The sequence below is a fragment of the Sphaerodactylus townsendi genome, linkage group LG05 (genome assembly GCF_021028975.2).
Source record: "Sphaerodactylus townsendi isolate TG3544 linkage group LG05, MPM_Stown_v2.3, whole genome shotgun sequence".
NCBI classification, from domain to species: domain Eukaryota; kingdom Metazoa; phylum Chordata; class Lepidosauria; order Squamata; family Sphaerodactylidae; genus Sphaerodactylus; species Sphaerodactylus townsendi.
In genome coordinates, this window is record NC_059429.1 from 67,045,523 (window position 1) to 67,065,807 (window position 20,285).

General features: G+C 42.2%; 2 protein-coding genes across 3 annotated transcripts in view; one reads left to right on the forward strand and one right to left on the reverse strand.

Annotated features, from left to right (window-relative positions):
• Nucleotides 1-3,183: 3,183 nt before the first annotated feature.
• GPX7 (glutathione peroxidase 7) lies at nt 3,184-16,584 on the reverse strand. The gene is made up of 3 exons (XM_048496957.1): nt 16,314-16,584; nt 8,514-8,775; nt 3,184-3,752 (listed from the first exon to the last, which is right to left on the reverse strand). Exons 1-3 carry the CDS (start codon nt 16,518-16,520, stop codon nt 3,589-3,591), a joined length of 633 nt encoding a protein of 210 aa, XP_048352914.1. The 5' UTR covers nt 16,521-16,584; the 3' UTR covers nt 3,184-3,588.
• A 3,556-nt stretch (nt 16,585-20,140) lies between these two features.
• TUT4 (terminal uridylyl transferase 4) overlaps nt 20,141-20,285 on the forward strand; it is a 65,084-nt gene continuing 64,939 nt past the window's right edge. Inside the window, exon 1 of one of the 2 annotated variants that reach the window (XM_048496950.1) lies at nt 20,141-20,256. The gene's annotated coding sequence lies outside the window, so the exon portion shown is untranslated. The remainder of the gene's footprint in view (nt 20,257-20,285) is intronic. The other variant, XM_048496949.1, reaches the window with a different exon arrangement.

Consider the following 20,285-nt stretch of genomic DNA (forward strand, 5'->3'; position numbering starts at 1 on the left):
CCAAGGGGTATAAAGCTCCACCAAATTTAAGCCACATATTCACATTCCAGCTTTCCTATGTGTATTTATTCTACTTTTTCAACTCTTTTGTGATCCTTTTCATAGGACTACATGGCACACTACTTTTTCTCCCTCCTAGACTCTTTAAGGGCGTATCCATACAACCCTCTTTCACTATGAAATTCTATTTACTGAACTTCTTGATTCCAAATTTACAAGATTTGTTCAATACATCTTATTGCTATAGTATAGCCTTTTCCAGCATGTAACTTCATTTTATAACAATGGAAAGGAGGAAAGCAACAGGAGACACAAAACCTGGGAAGTGTGAAGGGTATTAAGGCAATTCTCTTTAATCTGGAAATCCTTCTGATGGACACATAACATTGCCTTATTCTGGATTAGACCATTGGTCCATCAAGGTCAGCATGGTTTGCTCAGACGTGCAGTGATCCTCCAGGATGTCAGGAAGAAGGTCTTTCACATCATCTACTGTCAGAACTGTTTACCTGGCTGGAGATGCCAGTGCTTGAGCCTCCACCCCCCAAACAGCATCACTTTCAATATTGGTTATTGTGGGTTTTCCAGGCTGTGTGGCCATGGTTTGGTAGATCTTGTTACTAAGGGCGGTATATAAATCCATTCATTCATTCATTCATTCATTCATTCATTCATTCATTCATTCATTCATTCATTCATTCATTCATTCATTATGTTTTGCCTGCATCTGTGGCTGGCATCTTCAGAGGTGTATCACAGAGAGAAGTCTGTTATAAGAGAAGTCTGGACACACTGTATAATAGACTTCTCTCTGTGATACACCTCTGAAGATGCCAGCCACATATGCAGGTGAAACCTTAGGAACAAGATCTACCAGACCAGGGCCATACAGCCTGGAAAACCCACAACAACCAATATTGAAAGTGATGCTGTTTGTGGGGTGGGTGGAGAATCTACCCTGAAACAGCATCACTTTCAATGTTGTTTAAACTAGGGAGCACAGATTCTCCCTTTAAGATGGATTTAAAAGGAGAATCTGGGCTCTCTTCTAGGAGAATTTGGGTTCTCTAGTCTAAACAACATTGAAAGTGATGCTGTTTGGGGGTGGATTCTCCCTTTAAGGGAGATTTAAAAGGAGAAGCTTGGCTCCCTAGTTTAAACAGCATTGAAAATTATGCTGTTCTGGTGTGGATTCCCCCCCAACAGCATCTCTTTCAGTGTTGTTTAAACTAGGGAGTCCAGAGTCTCCCTTTAAGGTGGATTTAAAAGGAGAATCCGGGCTCTCCAGTTTAAACAACATTAAAAGTGATGCTGTTTCAGGGTGGATTCACCGCCCTTCAAAAAAACTAAGGAGCCCTGAGTGTGTTCAGATTTGTGTGTTGGGGGGGCTGCAGGGGGGCACGAGGGAAAGGGGAGGGGCCGGGGGCGATTTTCCACCCCCCAGGCGTGCACCCGGTGCACGTCGCAACACCCTGTCCCCTTGGTGCTCCACCACTCCTGCAGAGCAAGGCAGCTCACAGGGATCCCAGGGCCAGTGGCTGCCTGGGTTCTAAAGGCCGCACAGCAGCAGAAGAAGCCTGGAGGGCAGGCTGAGCAGCACCAGGCATGACCCAAAACTGCACTAGAAGCACAGGCCCTCAGCAAGGGGGCTGTATCAGACCAAGAAGCCCAACTGAGGCCTCTGCCCTCTTGGAGCAGTAACAGGGAAGAAGTGGGGGCCAACTTGGCTAAGAAGGAAGGGGAGGAGTAAGTGGACTAGATGAGGACCCTTAAAGGCTCAGAGGGAAGAGCAGGGGGAAAGGGCCTGGGACAGAATCCAGATTAGGGGGGAGGAATAAAAAGGGCCTGAATGGCCAGAGAAGATGAACCCATGTAGCTATGGCCCAACTCGGGACTTGTTAGCCCTGGAAAAGGGCCTGCGAAGCACTATACTGAGACCTCTGGTCTGAGGCCAGAAGAAAGGCTCCTCAGACTCTGAGGAAGGGTGCCTAAGCAGTGCTGGTGCTCAGGGGATCAACAGGATCAGGGAAATTTCCCCTTTTTGTGGAAGATCCAAGGTGGTGACAGGATAGAAATGCTGCCTCTCCTTTGATGCAAGTAATTTTAAGTTATTTTAAGTCACTTATCACATTTTATGAATATTTTGTTTTCATTATTCTGGAAGCTAGTTTTATCCAAAGTTCGTATGAATTTGATTCAGAAGGTTTTATTTTATTTTACTCTTCTTTAGATGGCTTTTCTGAACCTCCCTTTTGTGACTTTTTATGTGGAGACTTTGTTTTCATAATTTTGGAAGCTAGTTTGGAAGTTTTATCCAAAGTTCTTATTAATTACGTTTGGAAGGTTTTATTTTATTTTGATATCTTATCTGAACCTCCCTTTTATGCCTTTTATACAGAGACATTTTGGATTTTATTATAGACCACTTTGGCCTTGTATGTTCCAAATAAAGAATAGCTAGACAAAAGAGAAGATAGCCAAGTGACACAGTGCTACATAGACATTTTAAACTTTTGATTAACGGCCAAACTGATTAAGTATCTGTGCTGTCATGGAACTGAAGTCAGCAATTCCCAGCATGCGTCAGAGGAAGCAGCTTTGTTGCCTGCCTGTAAGCAGACAAAAAATAGAATGGAACATTAACAGTAATAAGAAGACATTTACCATCCCAACTGCAAATCATTTCTCCCCTTGGCTGAAGCTGCTGGCTCCCAAGAAGAGGCTGAGGAGGTTCCAGAGAAGGGGGCTGGGGTGCAGCAAACAAACTGAGCTAATAGCAAGATCTGTGGAACATATTTTTACTAAAATGAACTGGATCAATACACAACTCACACAACTTATCCTGAAGGAACCAGGCAAAAAACAGTATAGGCAGCCTGTTACCTTTCCTCTTGTAGCCAGCAGACACCTGGCCATTGTTTTTTTTAATCTATTTTAACTTTTCCATTGCTTCTGCTTGCTTTGGAAGATGTGGGCCTTAGTCCAAAGAGTACGCCTTATTTTTCAATTTAAAGTAAAGCTCCAAGAGTCAACCTCTTTTGATAGCATAACCTTTCTTGAAGATGGTTTGTATTATATTCAGTTAAACATCACTGCACTACTTCACTCAGCAATTATTAAGTACACAACTACTAAGTATTTTATTTTTGGTTTGAAATCCTAAAGGAAGTTTATACCATTTGGTGAAATGTTGTAAGAATTTTATTTTATTTTGGGTCAATCAGAACAAAGTGCAGTGGTCATAAACAGAGACAGTTTCAGTCATCTTGCAAACAACAAAGAAATGATTTTTTAATCTGCCTTGTTCTGTAGAGACTGTTCTTTCCCTGAAAAGGGAAAGGCAACCCTTTATAGTCCCAATGCCACTTGCCTGTCTCCATCCAGAACCCTACCTCCTAGGAATTAACAGTACTCTTATCATATACCCCAGATAATGAGTGACGACAGGACAAATAAACACACTCGTAATTTGTGGCTGGAGGGGCAGCTGATGACAGGAGCTACCTCTTCAGTACATTTTCTTAGGAATATGAGTACAAGAGATACTTAAAGGTATTAAAATGGCAGTGTTATTTTTTTTAAAAAAAATCACAGTTCATCTTTTTTCTTCCGAATTATATCCCTGATGAGCTCAGTGACATAAGGTTTTATTTCCTCAACAGCAACAGTAGAATCCCAAACCTTTACTACTTTTCCACTGGGATTTACCAAGTACTTCCAGAAGTTCCAGGTTGGTTCCTCACCGGTGGATTCTACACAGAAAACGAAAAAAATAAACATTAGAGACAGAGGGTAAAGTAGCATAGAATTTTACAGTTCTATGACAATTCGAACCTCAAAGTAAAAAGGTATGTGAGGTTAAGACCAGGGCAGATTATGACATGACAAACCCTCTTGTATTATCATAAAATAATACCTTACTAAATTTACCAAATAGGCCCAGGAAATAAAGATGTAAAGATTTTATTTGTGTGTGTGTGTGTAAGTATAAAATAATTATACTCTAATTAAAACTTTATTTTTTTTTTATTTACAGTGCAATCCAGTGTGGGGGTGGGGAGTGATGTGGCAGCTGAAGGTGGCACAATTAAGGTCTGCCATCTCTAAAGAAGCTTCGGGTGGTGCAGAAGGGAGAAAAAACAAAAAACCTTCCTACTGCCTGAAGGTTTTGTGGGGGCTGAAGGTAGCCCTATAAGGCTACACGGGTTTATGATAAACTTTTGTGCAGCCTAAGTCTGAAGATCTAAGGGCCGGTGTTCCCAGACTTGAATGCTGGTGAAAGCCAACTCACATTGGCTCCACCCCCAGTTTTTGCTGCTGTGGCGCTACAGGACAACTGGCCACCAACGTCTCTGTCCTTGCTGCCAGCAGAAGTACCCCTTGTGTCAGCAGAGGGGGCAAACACATCAGTGCAGCTTTCCATGCTCCCTATGCCATTCACCCTGCCATCTGGACAGGGCTGCCCAAAGAAAAGTGTACCATCAGGCATTAAATTGTAGTTTACCTGATTGATCCTTAAATTTGATTATGTATCAAGGGATAAAACTCTCCGTGGGTAGGGCGGTATATAAATCTCAATCATACATGCATGCATAAAATGGACTTTGAGACTGAGTAAATCACAGGAATTTACAATGCTATCCTAGATAGAGTTACATCCTTTGAAACTTATTGTTGTCTAGGGACATAAGTGCATTACTCTGTTTAGGATTGCACTTGCTAGTGTAAGTAACAATTCTGTGCTGGAAGATAAAAATGGAAGCAAAAAGCTAATTTTAACTGAACTTGTTTACAAGTGTATGCCTCTAAAACTAAAGCATTGCTCTGTAACTTCTCTTTGCCTATGGCAAAAATCAAGAAATTCAATATTTTCTAAAATGCGTTGCCTGATCGAGCGTCCTGTTATTCCAATGTACATCCGATTACATGGACATAGGATTAAATATATACAATTGCGTATATTGCAGGAAGAGAAGTGATTTAATGTGTACTTAAACCCGTAAAAGGGTGTTGCAATGTCTTAATATTTAATATTTACATGTGTATATTTAATCCTATGTCCATGTAATCAGATGTATAATGGAATAACAGAACACTCAATCAGGCAACGCATTTTAGAACATATTAGCCATGTGTGCACATCCAGAGTAGACAAGGATCTTGCCCAACATTTCATTGAACAAGGACACTTATGTTCAGACATGAGATTTCTAGTTATATGTAAAGTGAACGAAAGGAAATTTTAATCTAATAGTAGCCAAGACAATTTTTAATGTGACAGGAAATAAAGTGGATTTTAAAAATGTAAAGTCATTCACAATGGGAGTATGAATGTGAAAACTTACTTCACATGTTTTTAATGAATTTGGAATATAGGAATTTTGTAGTATTATATATATATACACACACATATTAAATAGTAATAGAAACCTTATAAGATACTATGTCACTTTAATGATTATAAACACCATCACCTGCAGATCATTGGAAGTACTTCTTTGAGTATGTAAATAGCAAGTATGATGTGTTTCATTATCACTTGATTATGCTGTTGGTAAGACATGGCAGATGTAATATCAGAAAAATTGTGAGTAAGCATTATTGTGAATAAGCATTATTTCAATGATTGATTTTCTGTAATTTGTGTAATTTCTGTAACTGTTGTATGAGTAACAAATAATGTAATAACAACAACTGATATCATGATGTGCTACATATTTATGGTATAGCTCTCTTTGGCCATTTTTGCACGACACAATTACACCGGGGTTGATTTGGTATCATATATACCTGGGCTATTTTATCCCGGTTTCTGCATATGCATGGTTCCCCATTTCTGCCCAGGAGCAGAGTTAGTAATGCTCCAGTTTGCTCCGCACAACCCAGACTTCGGTATTTGCTTCAGAAGCATTTCTGAGCATGCCCAGTATCCAGCGTTCTGATTGGCTCTTGCTTTTGAGAGGCACCTTGAATGGTTTAAAATTTTGGTTTAAAAACCAAGATTTTTGTTTAAAATAAGATTTTGCTGTCAGAGAGAGAAAACTAGTAAATAGGTCTGCTGATTTAAAATAAAGCTTGTACTGAGGAAAATAGACCGAGTGATTATCCTGATTGGCTATTGCTTGGAGTAGCAGCTTGAATGGACGTCAGGCAGGGAAATCAGCCAGCTGGGCAGGAATAATACACTCTGTCTGCCCGACTGGTGTTTTTGTGTATGTGCTGTGGGAATGGAAGAAATTGATCTGTGTTTTTAATGGTTTAAAATAAGATTTTGCTGTGTGAGAGAGAAAACTAGTGAATAGGTCTGCTAATTGATTTAAAATAAAGCTTGTATTGAGGAAAATAGATCAAATGATTGTTCTGAGTGGCTGCTGCTTTTGAGTGGCAGCTTAAATGAATGTCAGGCAGGGAAATGAGCCAACTGGGTGGGAAAAATAAACCACTCCTGCTCCTGATTGCACAACACAGGCACAAGCAGCATCACACTGAGATTTTTGAAAAGAACATCCAGATGGGCGATTTTTGACAATCCTGGGCTAAGGTCAATATTGCGGGGGGACACTGGGGCAGATCCTGTGCAACTTTGGGAGCCATGCAGAATTCCTGTCTGCACAGGGATATTTTCCATGCTCACCCCAGGACATTTTTTTGACCATGTAAAAATGGCCTTTGAGTGACTCCCAACAAGCTGATAAAATAAAAAAATTAAAAGGAACGTCCAGTATCACTGATGAAGACATGAAAAACCCATATTATCGCAAATAGGGTTTGGGGCCGGAATATTGTTACACATTGAGATATTCATGGACTCTGATGCTGATTTGGAACATTGTCATATACTTAGAAATTCTCATGGACTGTGATGCATAGATGACTTAAATTCCTAAGAAAGTAATGTGCATTATAATAGGATGCACATTAACAGCTGCTGTGTGTACAGTCTTTGTTTCTGTTGCACCTTTACATATGAATAGAGCATGTGCACTTTTCCCTGTGCATGGTTTTTGTATGTAATAAGTGAGGTTGACCAATGGGCAAAGTGTATTTTGGTATTCTATAGTTTATCACATCAGAGGGACGTCTGTAATACACCTCTGAAGATGCCAGCCACAGATGCAGGCGAAACCTTAGGAACAAGATCCACCAGACCACAGCCACAGAGTCTGGAAAACCCACAACAACCAACATTAATATTGTTCATTATCTTTAGTAAAACACATGCTAAATATGCATTTAACATTTAACAAATATTTATAGTTAAGTATAGTATTTATTTATTGACAGCAAGTTATAACATACATAGATTAGCATAGGGCCCCATGCTTGTGGAGGCCACAGGCAACTGCCCAGAATTCCCATGCATTAAGACAGCCTTGTCAGGCACTACATTCCATGGTGTGCTTCTATTTCCTGGAGTCCCTAATGGATTGTGCAGACTTTCTGCAGTTATTCTTCCCCATCCAGCCAATCACAGGCTGGCTGGGCTTGCTCTGGAGGTGGGGCTGGGCAGGCATAGCTGAGATGACCATTCTTCAGTCTAGTCCACCTGCTCTCTTTAAACTCTGCCCCTTGGCATCCAGGCTGCATTTATCCTTGGTGGCTTTTCCATCTAACCCTCCCTTGATTTAGTTGCATGTGTTGTTCCAATTACTTCTTTGCGCAGTTCTGTTCATTTCTTGCGCTGTTCATAACTTGAGAGGCAGTTCTGGCATTGTGCTGGATGCTTTTGGGGGAAGATTCGGTCTGTGTGCCTATCATCCCAGTTTGGACCCCTTGGAGAGTAGGTTAAGGAGGTCTGCCTGTTTTGGTGCTGCTTGCCTCTTGCCCCCAGGCAACAGGGGGATTACACAGTGGCCTGCACCTAGGTGTTCTCATTTGGCTGCACAGGTTTCTTTCCCTCAGCTGGTGGGCTAAGGGATGTGTTTTCATTGAAAGGCAAATAGGCCACTCAATGCCTTGGATTCACTGCCCCATGCCAAGCCAAACTTCTGCATCTGTAACAAAGTTGTGGCCAGTTATACCAATGTGGTGTTGTCTCTGTTACCTGCCCAGCATCTAGCCACCCATTCCTTACTGGGGCCTCGACGAAAACCTACTTTTGACATGTCTGAAAGTCAACAGATGAAGGAATGGGCACCCCTTTCCTTACCACTGAACAGAAGATATTCCTAGAAATTTCCTGGACTTCTGTATTTAACTTATATGAAACAGAAATTTCTCTGGCATTTTGTTTTGAAGGGCAAGGCAAATAAACCTGAACTTAACTCCTGTTTACCCCACTGAGTTTCACAGAAATAGGAAAAAATCATACCTGTTCCTAAAAGAAATTGCTTTTCCATAATTGACTGGATAACCTTGACTGGATCAAATATTTGGATCTTAGACCTTGTTGAATGCTGCCAGAATTTTCCCCCACATATACACCTCAATCCATGTGTACTCTAAATCCTATTTACAACTCTCAATACATAATAGTTCCAAGCCACAAATCAGCTGCTGTACTCTGTACTCACCAACTAAATATTTGAAGGCTGGATTTGCACCAGTGCCTGTCACTGCAACCTTGCTGAACATGGGAAAAGAGACTCCATATGTTTTCCGAGCAAAACTCTCAATTTCTTTGTTGCTATCTGGTTCTTGCTGCCCAAACTGATTACATGGGAATGCAAGCACATTAAAATGATATGGGCCCAATTCTCGCTGTAGCTGCTGTAGGACTTTATAATGGCTGTCGGTATAGCCACACTCACTTGCAACATTGACAACTAAGGATACCTGAAGGAAAAATAAACATTTGAAGTTAATTGATGGCTATTTCTTTCATCAGCTCACTGTCTTGGTTTTAACTGATAAAGTATCTTACAATGTAAAATGGTTATTATAAGACTTTAATATGTCTGATATTCAAGATTACTGAATGAAAATTATTCCTTCACTTTTTAAAGAGCACTAAACTTAACTGGGTCCAGACTGTCCAGGAGTGGCCCCGCCTCAACACCAGAGCTGCCCTCCAACTTACCCTGCCCTGGAGACACAGAATGGTCTCTCAGAAACCTATCATGAGGGCAACAGAGAGGCCTACTATGACAGCAACACAGTTTGTGGCACCAATGCTGCTGTTGCTGCCATCTAGGGTTGCCAACCTCCAGGTGGGGCCTAGAGTTCTCCTGGAATTATGTTTGATCTCCAGACCACAGAGGTCAGTTCTCATGGAGAATGTGGCAGTTTTAGAAAGCAGACTCTTATGACATAATAATATCCCTGCCCTTTCCAAACTCTACCCTCCCTAGGCACTGCCCCTAAATCTCCAGGAAATTCCCAACCCAGAGCTGGAAACCCTACCACCAACAGCAGTCAGTTGTTTAATCCAGGTGAAGCCTCCCCCAGTCGAGTGGACACATCTGATCTCCACAAAGTCTAAGACACTCCAGATGGCTGGCTGCTTCATTTGGCTCTCATCATTTCTTTCTGTCTGACTATCTGGAGCTTCTTCTTCCATATAAGGAAAGTGGTTTCCAAGTTCCCAACAGGCCTAAAGGAAAATGTCTTGTCTCTTTAATAGAGACTTGTGGACATGGGCAGCAGAATTTTGTCATGGCATGGTGTTAAAAAAATGCCACCTGGTAAATGACATCCTGTTAAGTCTCTGTTAAACAGACAGGACATTTTCTCTCTGGGCAGTCGCCAGCTCCATGCAATCAGTTTAGGGAGAACAAGAAGGGACTATATGAACATGTGGTTTACTATAGCCTAACAAGTAATTTGTTGTAAATTCAAGATATGCCCTAGATTTATCTTGTGCATATTCTCACTGCTATCATTAGTTCATAAAACTAGAAGCTTCTTGATTCCAAAGCTGTATCTACATTTGTCCAAATGTGCATAGCTGCTGCCTGGATGTTCTCATAAGGGTGCTAAATCAAATCAATCTATTAATTGCGGTCATTGACCAGAATAAATACAAAAAAAATGCTATAGCATTCTACATAAAGCACTTCTTCAAGTCATTTAAATTCTACTACAAGTTGTTTTAAAAAATTAAATATGGTAAACAGTACTACAACAGTAAGGCAAAATCTAACCTTACTCAATTATTATTGTATGAGGGTATGTTCTTCCAATTATTTCTAATCCTAGTTCCTAACCAAGCATAATGGGCAACATTATAAATTAACTCATAACTGATAGTAATGTTTTCAGTCTGTGTTTCCTCTAATTGAGAGGGCAGTCTATGGCCAACTACCCACGTCTGGCTCTGCCCTGCCCTTGCCCTGCTCTGTTGCAAAAGATGAGAAGGGAAAGCGAGAAGCACAGGCGGGGTATGAGGAAGCACATTGGGACAAGAAATCTTGCCTCGTTGTGCTTCATCTCTTGGAGCACTGCAGGAAAGAAGGGCTTTAGGGCAAGATTTTTTGCCCCAACATGCTTCCGCTCCCAGTGTGCAATAGGAAGGAAGGGTGTTGGGACAAGATTTCTTTCCCAGATGCGCTCCAGCTGCCAGTTCACAGCAGCTGCCCTGTGGGTAATTGGCCCATGAGAACTGATGACAGTGGACCCTTGCACACAAATAGAACATGCTGTTTCTATGTTCCCATTTTGGCAGATATAGGTCTGATCTTCGATAATGGTACTATCAATGCTTAGTATTTCCTGAGACTGTGATTGGTCCAGACACTGGTGTTTGGCATAAAACCAGTGATCTTATCTGAGAGCAAAATGAAGATTATTTCATCAATAGTTTCTGAACATGTGGTAGGCTGTATAGGAATGAATGGAAGTAGGTTTTGAAGAAGCATATTGAGATACAAAGTGATTTGTATAGAATACTCTTTCTCCCCCTTTCTTCCTCTAGATTATTTATTCCAATCCAGTTCAAATTAGCAAAGTGTCTACGTTATATTGAACAAAGTATACATTCTGTTCAAAACTTAAAACCCAAGTCCTTCTCCCTCTGTTGAACTATGCCATCTGCTTAGATATTTATGTGTTAAAAATTCAGGTCGGGATGAAATGACCCCTTGGGCCATAGCCAAAACAATTATCCAGCAATATACCACTGTCACATCAAACTGAGAAATACGCGAACTAAGTTTGCCATCTAGTGTACACTGCAAGCATTTCACACTTTCTTCTTCCAAAAACGTCTGAAGTAGTAGATGAAAGAAAAACAAATGAAACAACTTTTCTTATATGCAGACAGAACCAGATCAGTACAGCAGAAAGATGGATTTGCCAACTCCCATTGCTGTTGCATTTCTCAAATAGCTATCTGGGGTTTGTTTTTTTAAAAAGGTCCCTAAATTGCAGATCTCTGTATAACAGAACTACTGACTAATAGTGCTATACTAAACAGAAGGAATTGTTCAGGAAGGAAACACTAAACACGATAAATTGTTCAGGAAAGCATTTAAATAGCAGTGGATGAAAAAGTTTGCTTGGTATTCCCTCTTATTCTCATTGACTGTTCCTCCTGGATGTGAGGGCGATCTGGCTGCGACATCTGTCACCCCATTGATCGCCAGGGTTGATTTGGCTGATCTGGCTGGCTAGGCGGGTGTCCCCTACCTCCCTCACCGCTCCATGTGCGTCCCTCCCGAAGCTGCGCGCTCGGTGGAAGAGGACGACCATCCCAGATAGAAGGAGTGTACCGTTCTTCGGTCAAGGGTATACGATAGCTGCGCTCCCCTGCTAGAACTGTTCCTCCTGGTTTTTATGTATTTATTTGTTGTTTGTTCATCGAAGTTGGGTGAAAATGTAGCTTTAAAAATTTTAATAAATAAATGTAGAGCTTAGAAGGTTGAAACTCAGGACTGCATTACAAATCACTCTGCTACTATCCTTTGCCATTATTCACTTCTCCCATAGCACGAGGAGCTAATGGCTATTGAACGCCAGATATCAGTCAAGGTAAACTGTTGGTTAGGCTCTAGAAAGCTATCTTATTGGAGTAGTAAATGTGTGTCTAGCGATTTACTATTCCATCTTTACTCCAGCTTTCCATCTACTAGCTTGGAGTGTTTCAATAGTTCTCATCATCACATTTTATCCTTGCAACAAACCTGTGATACATAGCAAACTGAGGGAAAGGAAGTTTGACTTGGGAACATCGGATGAGATTCATAATTGGGACTCCTGTCTCCCAAATCCTAAGCCAAAATGCTAATCATTATGCCAAATGAGATCTCAGTTGCTTGATTGTTACTTATAGACTGATAAGTCATGTTGCAATATATTTTCTTTATACTTTACAAAAATGCAGGACATCTTAGGTTGGAACAGTAACAATCCCATGCTTCCTTTGTGTGAGTTTCTGAAGCAGTACTAAGATAAGAAATACTAATATAAGAGACCCAAATACCATTTATTTCCACTTTGAGTTTTGTCTCCAAATTGAATCTGTTTGGTTGGAGTGTGGGAGACACACATCTCTGTAATCTTCCCATAATCTTCAAGGCTTCCCTGACTTTGCTCCAGTCTTTCCAAACCCATTATCTCTTTGGGAAAGATTACGGTCAAAACATATTTGCATATTGTGTCAACAGGAAGGTGTCTATTTTTAAGGTCCTGCTCACATTGGTGCCATTTTTCCATGCTTCAGCCCCAGCAGCCATTCCCAACCATCAAACCATCAGTAATTTTATATTTTAAAGATGTTAATTATATTAATTTTATTGTTATTGTTATTACTGTTTTGTAACACTTGTTGTTCACCGCCCAGAGCCCTTAGGGGATGGGGTGGTATATAAATGCGATAATAAAATAAATAAAAATAAATAAATCAGGAGGCGGGAGGTGGGGGTAGCTAAACATAACTATTACAATCATTTATTGCCACAGTCTTCTAGTTCTTTTGAATGAACTATTTTCTTTTTTTTAAGTCTCTAACTCACAAGCAAATTCAACTGAACTCAGAGGTACTTGATGAACATGCCAATAAAGTTGGCCAAACTATTGGATACTTAAATCCAGTGACTGGAGCTGTGAAAAGGCAATAAAGATATTTCTACATACCATAAAAGGGCCCCAGGTTTTCAGAAAAATGTCAAATCTTTTTTAAAAAAATACATGGGGAGCTGATTAAAAAAACAAAAAGGATAAAAGGATCATCTGTAGCTTTGAGCAACAGATTCCCTCAGTTGCTGTTCCTAGGCAACCACAGCATTCTTCCAGGTCTCAGTTTCTGTGAGTAAAAGGGGGAGAGACCTACTCAAGCCTATTTTTGACTTTGAGGGAGAACTCATTAGAGCTATGCCTAGGGTTGCCAGCTCCAGGTTGGAAAATTCCTGGAGATTTTTGATGAAGTCTCTGGGAGACAGGGTTTAAGAAAAGCCCCCCCCCCTCCCCCATTAGAGGCCACAAGAAAGACATGTACAGGCTCCTTGACCATGGCTTGATTATGTGGGGGGGCACAATTTTGCGCCCCCACGTGATCAAATCGGTAGTGTCCAGTGACATCTGACCCCACATGTACCTCTGGCAGGTACGCCTCTGACTATACCTAATTTCAGTACTGTTCCATTTGTGAATATCAAAAAACTGGGGTCCAAAGACTGGGGTCATGGACAGCTAAGATATATCTTTCTACAAACCTGAGAAAAACTTCAGGTTTGTGGAAAAATCTGAAATTTAAGAGAAAGAGCACACACATTGTGACAAAAGCAGCACCTATAGCTTTAAGAAATGAATGCCCTGAGTTGTCACTGAGAGCCAACCACAACACTATTGCCAGCCTTCAAGCCAGAAGGCTTACTGATTTCTGTCAATAAAAGGCAAGGGAGGGACATTTCTAGGGCTATTTTAGCCTTTGAGGGATGTCTCCTTGGCAGTGACTGATGGACAACTTGCTACTATGAATTATCCAGGCTCAACTTCTTACTACTGTTAGCGGTAGCCACCCCCCAAAACCCAGTGTGGTGCAGTGGTTAGACTTATCAGATTAGAATCTGAGACACCCAGGTTTGACTCCCCACTCTGCTGCAGAAGTTCACTGAGTGACTTTGGGGCAGACATACAGTCTCAGCCTAACATCTTCACAGTGTTGTGAGGATAAAATGGAAGATGGGATAATTATGCTTTGGACTCCCACAGGGGAGAAAGGTGGGATATATATCAAGTAAACAAATATAGATGAAGATGGGGCAGTTAAAAGATAGATTGGTTGGTAGATCAGGAGACAGAAGGAAATGGGGGAAACTGAAGATATAGGGACAGTCAAAGAAGGAACAAAAAAAATTGTGAGGCTCCGATAGGCTCCAGTCAGTGGCTTGGGCAAACTTATCTCAGGAAAAGACTACCAGGGGAGGAGGAGGAAAGGCTGAAGACAGGGGTGCAGATAAAGGTAGGTTGGCTTTTGGGTGGGAAGAAGAAATAAAATAGGAAAAGGGGACAGGAAATGGGGCTTCCAAAAAAGGGGAAAAGGAAATAGTAGGGCAGAAGATTAGATAACCCCTGTGAGTCCTTACTGGTCCCCTGCTTGTAATATTACAATGTTATACACAACTAGTAATTATCAGTTAAGAAAAATGTACCCCAAAAATATCAGGAGAAAAACAAAGGGGGAAATGTAACTGATGAAAGACAGTGTGCAAAAATGGCACTAATGGTTGAAATTGTGAGGCTCCGATAGACTTAATGCTATGTTGATACATTAAGTCCCACTGTTCTGCCCGCCCCCCCCCCCCCACTCTGTTGGAGGTGCCCTGTTCTTGGCTGGGACAGAAAGGTCGAGACACAAGCCAGTCTTAACAGTTCTAATAATGGCTTTATTAACAGAGAGAGACAAGACTCTAACTCCTCCCTGGCTCTAACTAATGGGAGTACTTGCTTGTCTTCAGGATTATAGGAGCTGTAGATTGTGTCCTTTCAGATGGATCACTGTGTCTTGCTTCCTCACAGCTGTTGGTCTTGTTTTTTGCTCTGGCTGCTGATAAGAACATAAGAACAAGCCAGCTGGATCAGACCAGAGTCCATCTAGTCCAGCTCTCTGCTACTCGCAGTGGCCCACCAGGTGCCTTTGGGAGTTCACATGTAGGATGTGAAAGCAATGGCCTTCTGCGGCTGTTGCTCCCGAGCACCTGGACTGTTAAGGCATTTGCAATCTCAGATCAAAGAGGATCAAGATTGGTAGCCATAAATAAGCTTGGATTGCTCTCCTCTGTAGACCACCATATGAACACATGAACTTTCTCTTTGGACCACCATATAAAGATATGGACGTCACGCATATTAAGGGACCCCAGCTTCCCTTAGCACCTCTTTGAGACTGACTGACTAACTAAAAACAGGGGAAGCTGGGTAAGGAGAGGAAATTGCCTACTGGGAAAAGTCTTAAAGGGGAAGGGACTAACTAAAGTACCCTCCCAAGGAAGACTTAACAATAAGGAACAACCATACTGACTATGGGGAAACTAAATCTTAAAGGGGAAATAACCAAAGGCTCTGTGGGGGCATGACACCCACTGAGCAAAGGAGTTACTTTTATGTAAACATGAATAAGACTACAATGTGACATAATAGCGTGACTAATTTATTTTTGTTTATAATAAACATTAAGGACCAATCTCTGCAGCACATTCATACTGAAAGTGAGGATAGAAATCAATCTACTGAGAAGTTTCCCTGCAGAGGCTCCAGTGAACAACTGTGCACAGTTTATTTCTTATGAAAGATGGAATTAATAAATCCCTCAATACTTAGCAGGGAGAATTTAAAAGGCACTGTTTGGAAGAACTTGTCAACCAGGGTTCTGCAAGTAACTTTGTGCATCTTGGAAACATCCCACATCTGACTAAAAAGAGTGAGTGCTGTTTGCCTTCCTTAGGTTACAAAATTGCAGATTACTTTTAAGTTGTCATACTATATTTATTTTTAAGCGATGCTGGATTCCCACACACTTTGTCCTGCACCACATATAAGAAACGTGTCCGTTTCTTATAAAAATCAGCCTCTTGAAATGCAGATCTTTTAAACATTCAGAAAGGGATGCATTTGAGAAACGTGTCTTCATATAAGCAGCAGTAATCGAAGAGAGTCACGGGAATGCAAGGACTCTTGCCTGCCTGCCTGCCTGCCACGTATGCGCAGAACAGCCGGCTCAGCAGCTCAAACATCAAAACGCGTGCATGCAGGAAGGGAACTTTTTAATAGAGGAACTTTTAAGTAACAGGACCAAAGGTACGAAGCGGCAGGCAACACAAGTCAAGATGCCGAGGGAGAGACTACTCTGGCCCTGCCTCCCTCTCCTTCCCGTCTTTCATGCAGGCATGCCGAAGTGACTGGCCGTTAGTCGTGGGAGAAGAGGCTTGCAAACTTACCGCGCCTCTGTATTTCTCCAGAGAGACCAGCTTCCCTCTGATATTCACCACTTTAAAGGAGTAGAAGTCTGTCTCTTTCTGCTCGAAAGCAGAAAAGGCTAGCAAGAGCCACGCTCCTAGAACTATGAGCATAGCTACGAAGACGAGAAAAGGCTTGGGGAAAGAAGAGCCAACTTTGTGCTCCGCACTGTCCTCAGGGTCTAACATACTGACTGCACTGAAGCCCGGCTCGGTCCGCCTCCAAAATCGCAAAGAGATGCCGGAAAGAAGCGACTGCTGAAAAAGGACTCTTGCAACAGTTTCTTCTCTTTCTCGATGTCTTTTTCTCTGAACAACAAAAAGATAACAAAGTGAAGCGTCACGCACATTTTTTTTGGTAAAAGTCGGTTCGACAGATACCCTGTGTTAGAATTGAGAAAGTTCATCAAGCAGGATATAGTTATTTTGTCTCACAAGTATTTTGTCCCATTGCCGCCTCTGTCAAATTGGGTTGCATGGTTTTAAAGGAATGCCAAAAAAAAAATGAACAGATGACAATTTGAGATTCAAAACATTTCCTAAACATTTTTAGATATTTGAGTAGATTAATTTCACCCATTTTGCCTCATCCTAATTGCATCCTGCCATTCCCTCCCCCAATTTCTTAAATTCTTCCTTTCATGGCAATGATTGATAATTGATAGATAATTCAGGTAGGGTGATGGAAGAAAAAGTGGTAAAAACTTGGTATAAAATTTGTCACTCTAGTTTGACCAAATGTGAAAATTGGATTACTGAACCAGGAATTGATCACACTGTCTTGACCATCTTCAGTGCTCTGAATTAAGTTTTCACATACCTTCAGCCCTGACTGGAGCATCTATAGCAGTCATACTAAATTACAGTGCACATCTATGTAAAAGATATTTTATGTATATATACAAACATGCTCACACACAATTTACACACATGCACACTATATCCTCAATTTGTATTACTGCTACTACTTTGTTTCACATTTGAATCCTAACTTTCTTCCAGTTATAAGTGTATAAATGTGTGTGTGGAGGGCTAAATACATATTTTCTTGTGCTATAATATTAAGTTGCATACCAGTATCTATGTACCTTCAAAAGAGAAGCTTTGGCAGCATTTTGTCCACAGAGAAGGTCCATCATTTTGCCCCCAGAGGGAGGGATGATCGTCATGGTAACAAACACACAACTTATTGAAATAAACACAGACACTTTATTTGTGGTAATAAAATTGGCCATAACCATAGCGTTTATTGGCAGAAAGACAGAAGAGCGTGGCGCAGCATGGGGGTCTGATCAGATAGCTGGGCAGCCAGGCAGGCTGACCCAAAGCAGCTTTCCTCAAACCCGCTGTTTGAGGAAAATGAACTCACCCTTGAGTTAAAAGGAGGGCAGCAATGATAGGGGGAATTCCAGACGGGCGGAGGGCCGCATTCTGAAGAATCCCCCATTTGCTGAGGGGGGGGGGCGCAAGCTGTCTCAACCCAAGCAGGGCTGCCAGACCCCAGGCTTGCTCCACCCCTACCTCATAGGGGGGTTCCCAAAGGGGGCAAGCAAGCAGCTTCCCCAGGCAAGATCAGTCCCCCATGCACAAACCAACATTGGCTATGACAAGGATAAAGCAGGAACAAAAGCCTCTGTACCCCTGAAAAGAAAGGGGGAGAGGTGGGGTGAAAGAGGGGCTGCACGTGGCCCATCCCCGGTTTAAATGAGGAGGGGGTGGTCTGGGCAGCTGACGCCAGGGCTCTGCGACCTGACGTCACCCCCGACCAATAAGCAAGCGAGGCCATGCTGGCCTCATCACTGGAGGACGGGCCCGCCCCCACCCAGCCAGAAGAGGCGGAGGAGCATGATGCCGCCGCCCCTCCCCTGGCGGCAAATGGTGGCCACTGTAAGTCGCGGGCCGCCTCCTTCCTGCTTTTGCAGTGGTTTTGACTGCTGATCAGCAAATCTGACTGAATCACTTTCTCTGCCATGCATCCTGCTCCAGGCTTAAGTGGGCTGTTGTCATTAACAGGATGATCAAAGAGAATGCCTAACATCAATTCTTAGCTTGAAAGGTTGAATTACAGAGTTGGATACCTCAAGTATTCAACCTTCCATAACGTCACAAACTCTGTAGATGTAACTCTTACATGGCAAACATTCCAATCCTGGGCAGAGTTATTCCAGTCCAAGTCCATTAAAATCGGTGAGATGATTAATTCCAGTTGCACTGAGATGCTTGTGCAGCATGCATATCTAAGGCCCAAATTACATGTTTGTGGTTTTAAACAATTAGATCTGGATCCCCAGACCCAGTTCTGGTTCCTTGCAGCCATAGCTTTTAATGGCTTTTAAAAAACAAATGAGTGTCCAAATGAGTTCACCCCTTGGCACACATGTGGGAATAGGAAGTGCACGATGCTTCTACAAGCCATTTTCTTATGCCAAAACAGAACTAGGGGAAGGAGTTATTTCTACATTTTTACTGCTTCACATGCCCAGAATACTCCACATGGAACAGCAAAAATCCTTAACTGAACTGTCTGGAGCTTAACCTTCACCTAATAATCCATAGGATCAGGCTGCCACTTTGAAATCATTCTGGTTGGCCTCCACATGGGAGATGTAAACTACACAATGGCTTTATGTTCTGATCATACAAATATGTTATCTAATCAAAGCCTACATGTGTTCCTACTGGCAGCATCATAAACTACACAGATCCTGCCAGCCCTGGCCTTCTTATAGAACAGCCCTCCCTCTTCCTTTGCAGATCATGGATCCTCAGAACTCTTCATAGTTCTCAAACAGCAGACTCAACAACATAACTGAGCCAATTAAGATTTCTCTGTGACTGCCCCCCTAGGCTTTGGAATAACCTCCCCTCAGAGGTTTGCTGGAGGCCAGCCTTTATGGGTTTAGGTGGCTGGTGAAGACTTTCCTCTTCACCCAAGCATTTAGTTAGACTCTATGATGCTGCTGGTTAGGGGTGAAGGTTAGGATTTTAACTATTCTATGTTAAAATGTTTTTGAGAGATGATTTTATGTGTGGGGATATTTTAGCATTGTAGCTGCCTAGGAATCTGAGATATAGGTGGGGTAATAAGTTAATAAATAAATCATTATATTTCACATCTACTTATGGGTCGTCTATTTTAAAACTGTAATTGTGCCTCCGGATACATGATTTTTACAAAGAACCCTTCGGACAAAGGATATGGATTGCTACCGTGCTAAGAGTAAGAATGGTTTCTTTTGGAAAAACAGTCATGAAGGCCTGCAGATGTCACCGTAGTAGTAATAATAACAACAACAACACAGAAAGGGCCCGCAAAATACATTTTGATAACTCTTGTATTCAGTGGTGAGAGTAAAATAATTTAACAACCAGCCCCGGTGGTGGGATTCAAATAATTTAACAACCGGTTGTTTGCAAGCACCATTTTAACAACCGGCTCTGCCGAAGTGGTGCGAACCTGCTGAATCCCACCACTGCTTGTATACATCTGCATACAGCGTATTTTACTCCGGGGCTCAGATTTGACACAGAAGACGGGCTCGTCAATTAAGCCTTATTGCAAATTCAGCCTGCAGTCAACTCTCGCTCGTCGAGTCTCCAGGTCACCCGCAGCGGGAGGGCTGGTCGGAGCGGAGCTTCAGCGCTCGCGACTTTCTTTCAAGACTTCTGGAGATCAAACGACGAAACTGTTCTGTTTATTTTACAGACTCCAATCGGAAGAGGGAACAGGAGCAAAAGGGACGCCCACAGCTCCCTCCGTCCGTTCTTCCCCCCCCCCCCCCGCTTTCTCCTGTCCCACAATGCAGTGCGCGCCGCAGCTGACATGGCGGCCGGCCCAGATTGAGGCGTTCACGTCGGGGCCTCCAACTGCCGGAGCAGGACATGGAGGGGGCCGCGGCCGGAACATCCTTGGGGTGACAGGCAGGTACTTGTGGCCGTGGGGAAGAAGGGGCC

Coding starts and splice junctions, on each gene's coding strand:
- GPX7 (XM_048496957.1), bottom strand. CDS start 16,520: ATGTTAGACCCTGAGGACAGTGCGGAGCACAAAGTTGGCTCTTCTTTC. Junction 8,776..16,313: donor TGGAGAAATACAGAGGCGCG/GTAAGTTTGCAA, acceptor TTTTTCCTTCAG/GTATCCTTAGTTGTCAATGT. Junction 3,753..8,513: donor AGCCTTCAAATATTTAGTTG/GTGAGTACAGAG, acceptor TTTTCTGTGTAG/AATCCACCGGTGAGGAACCA.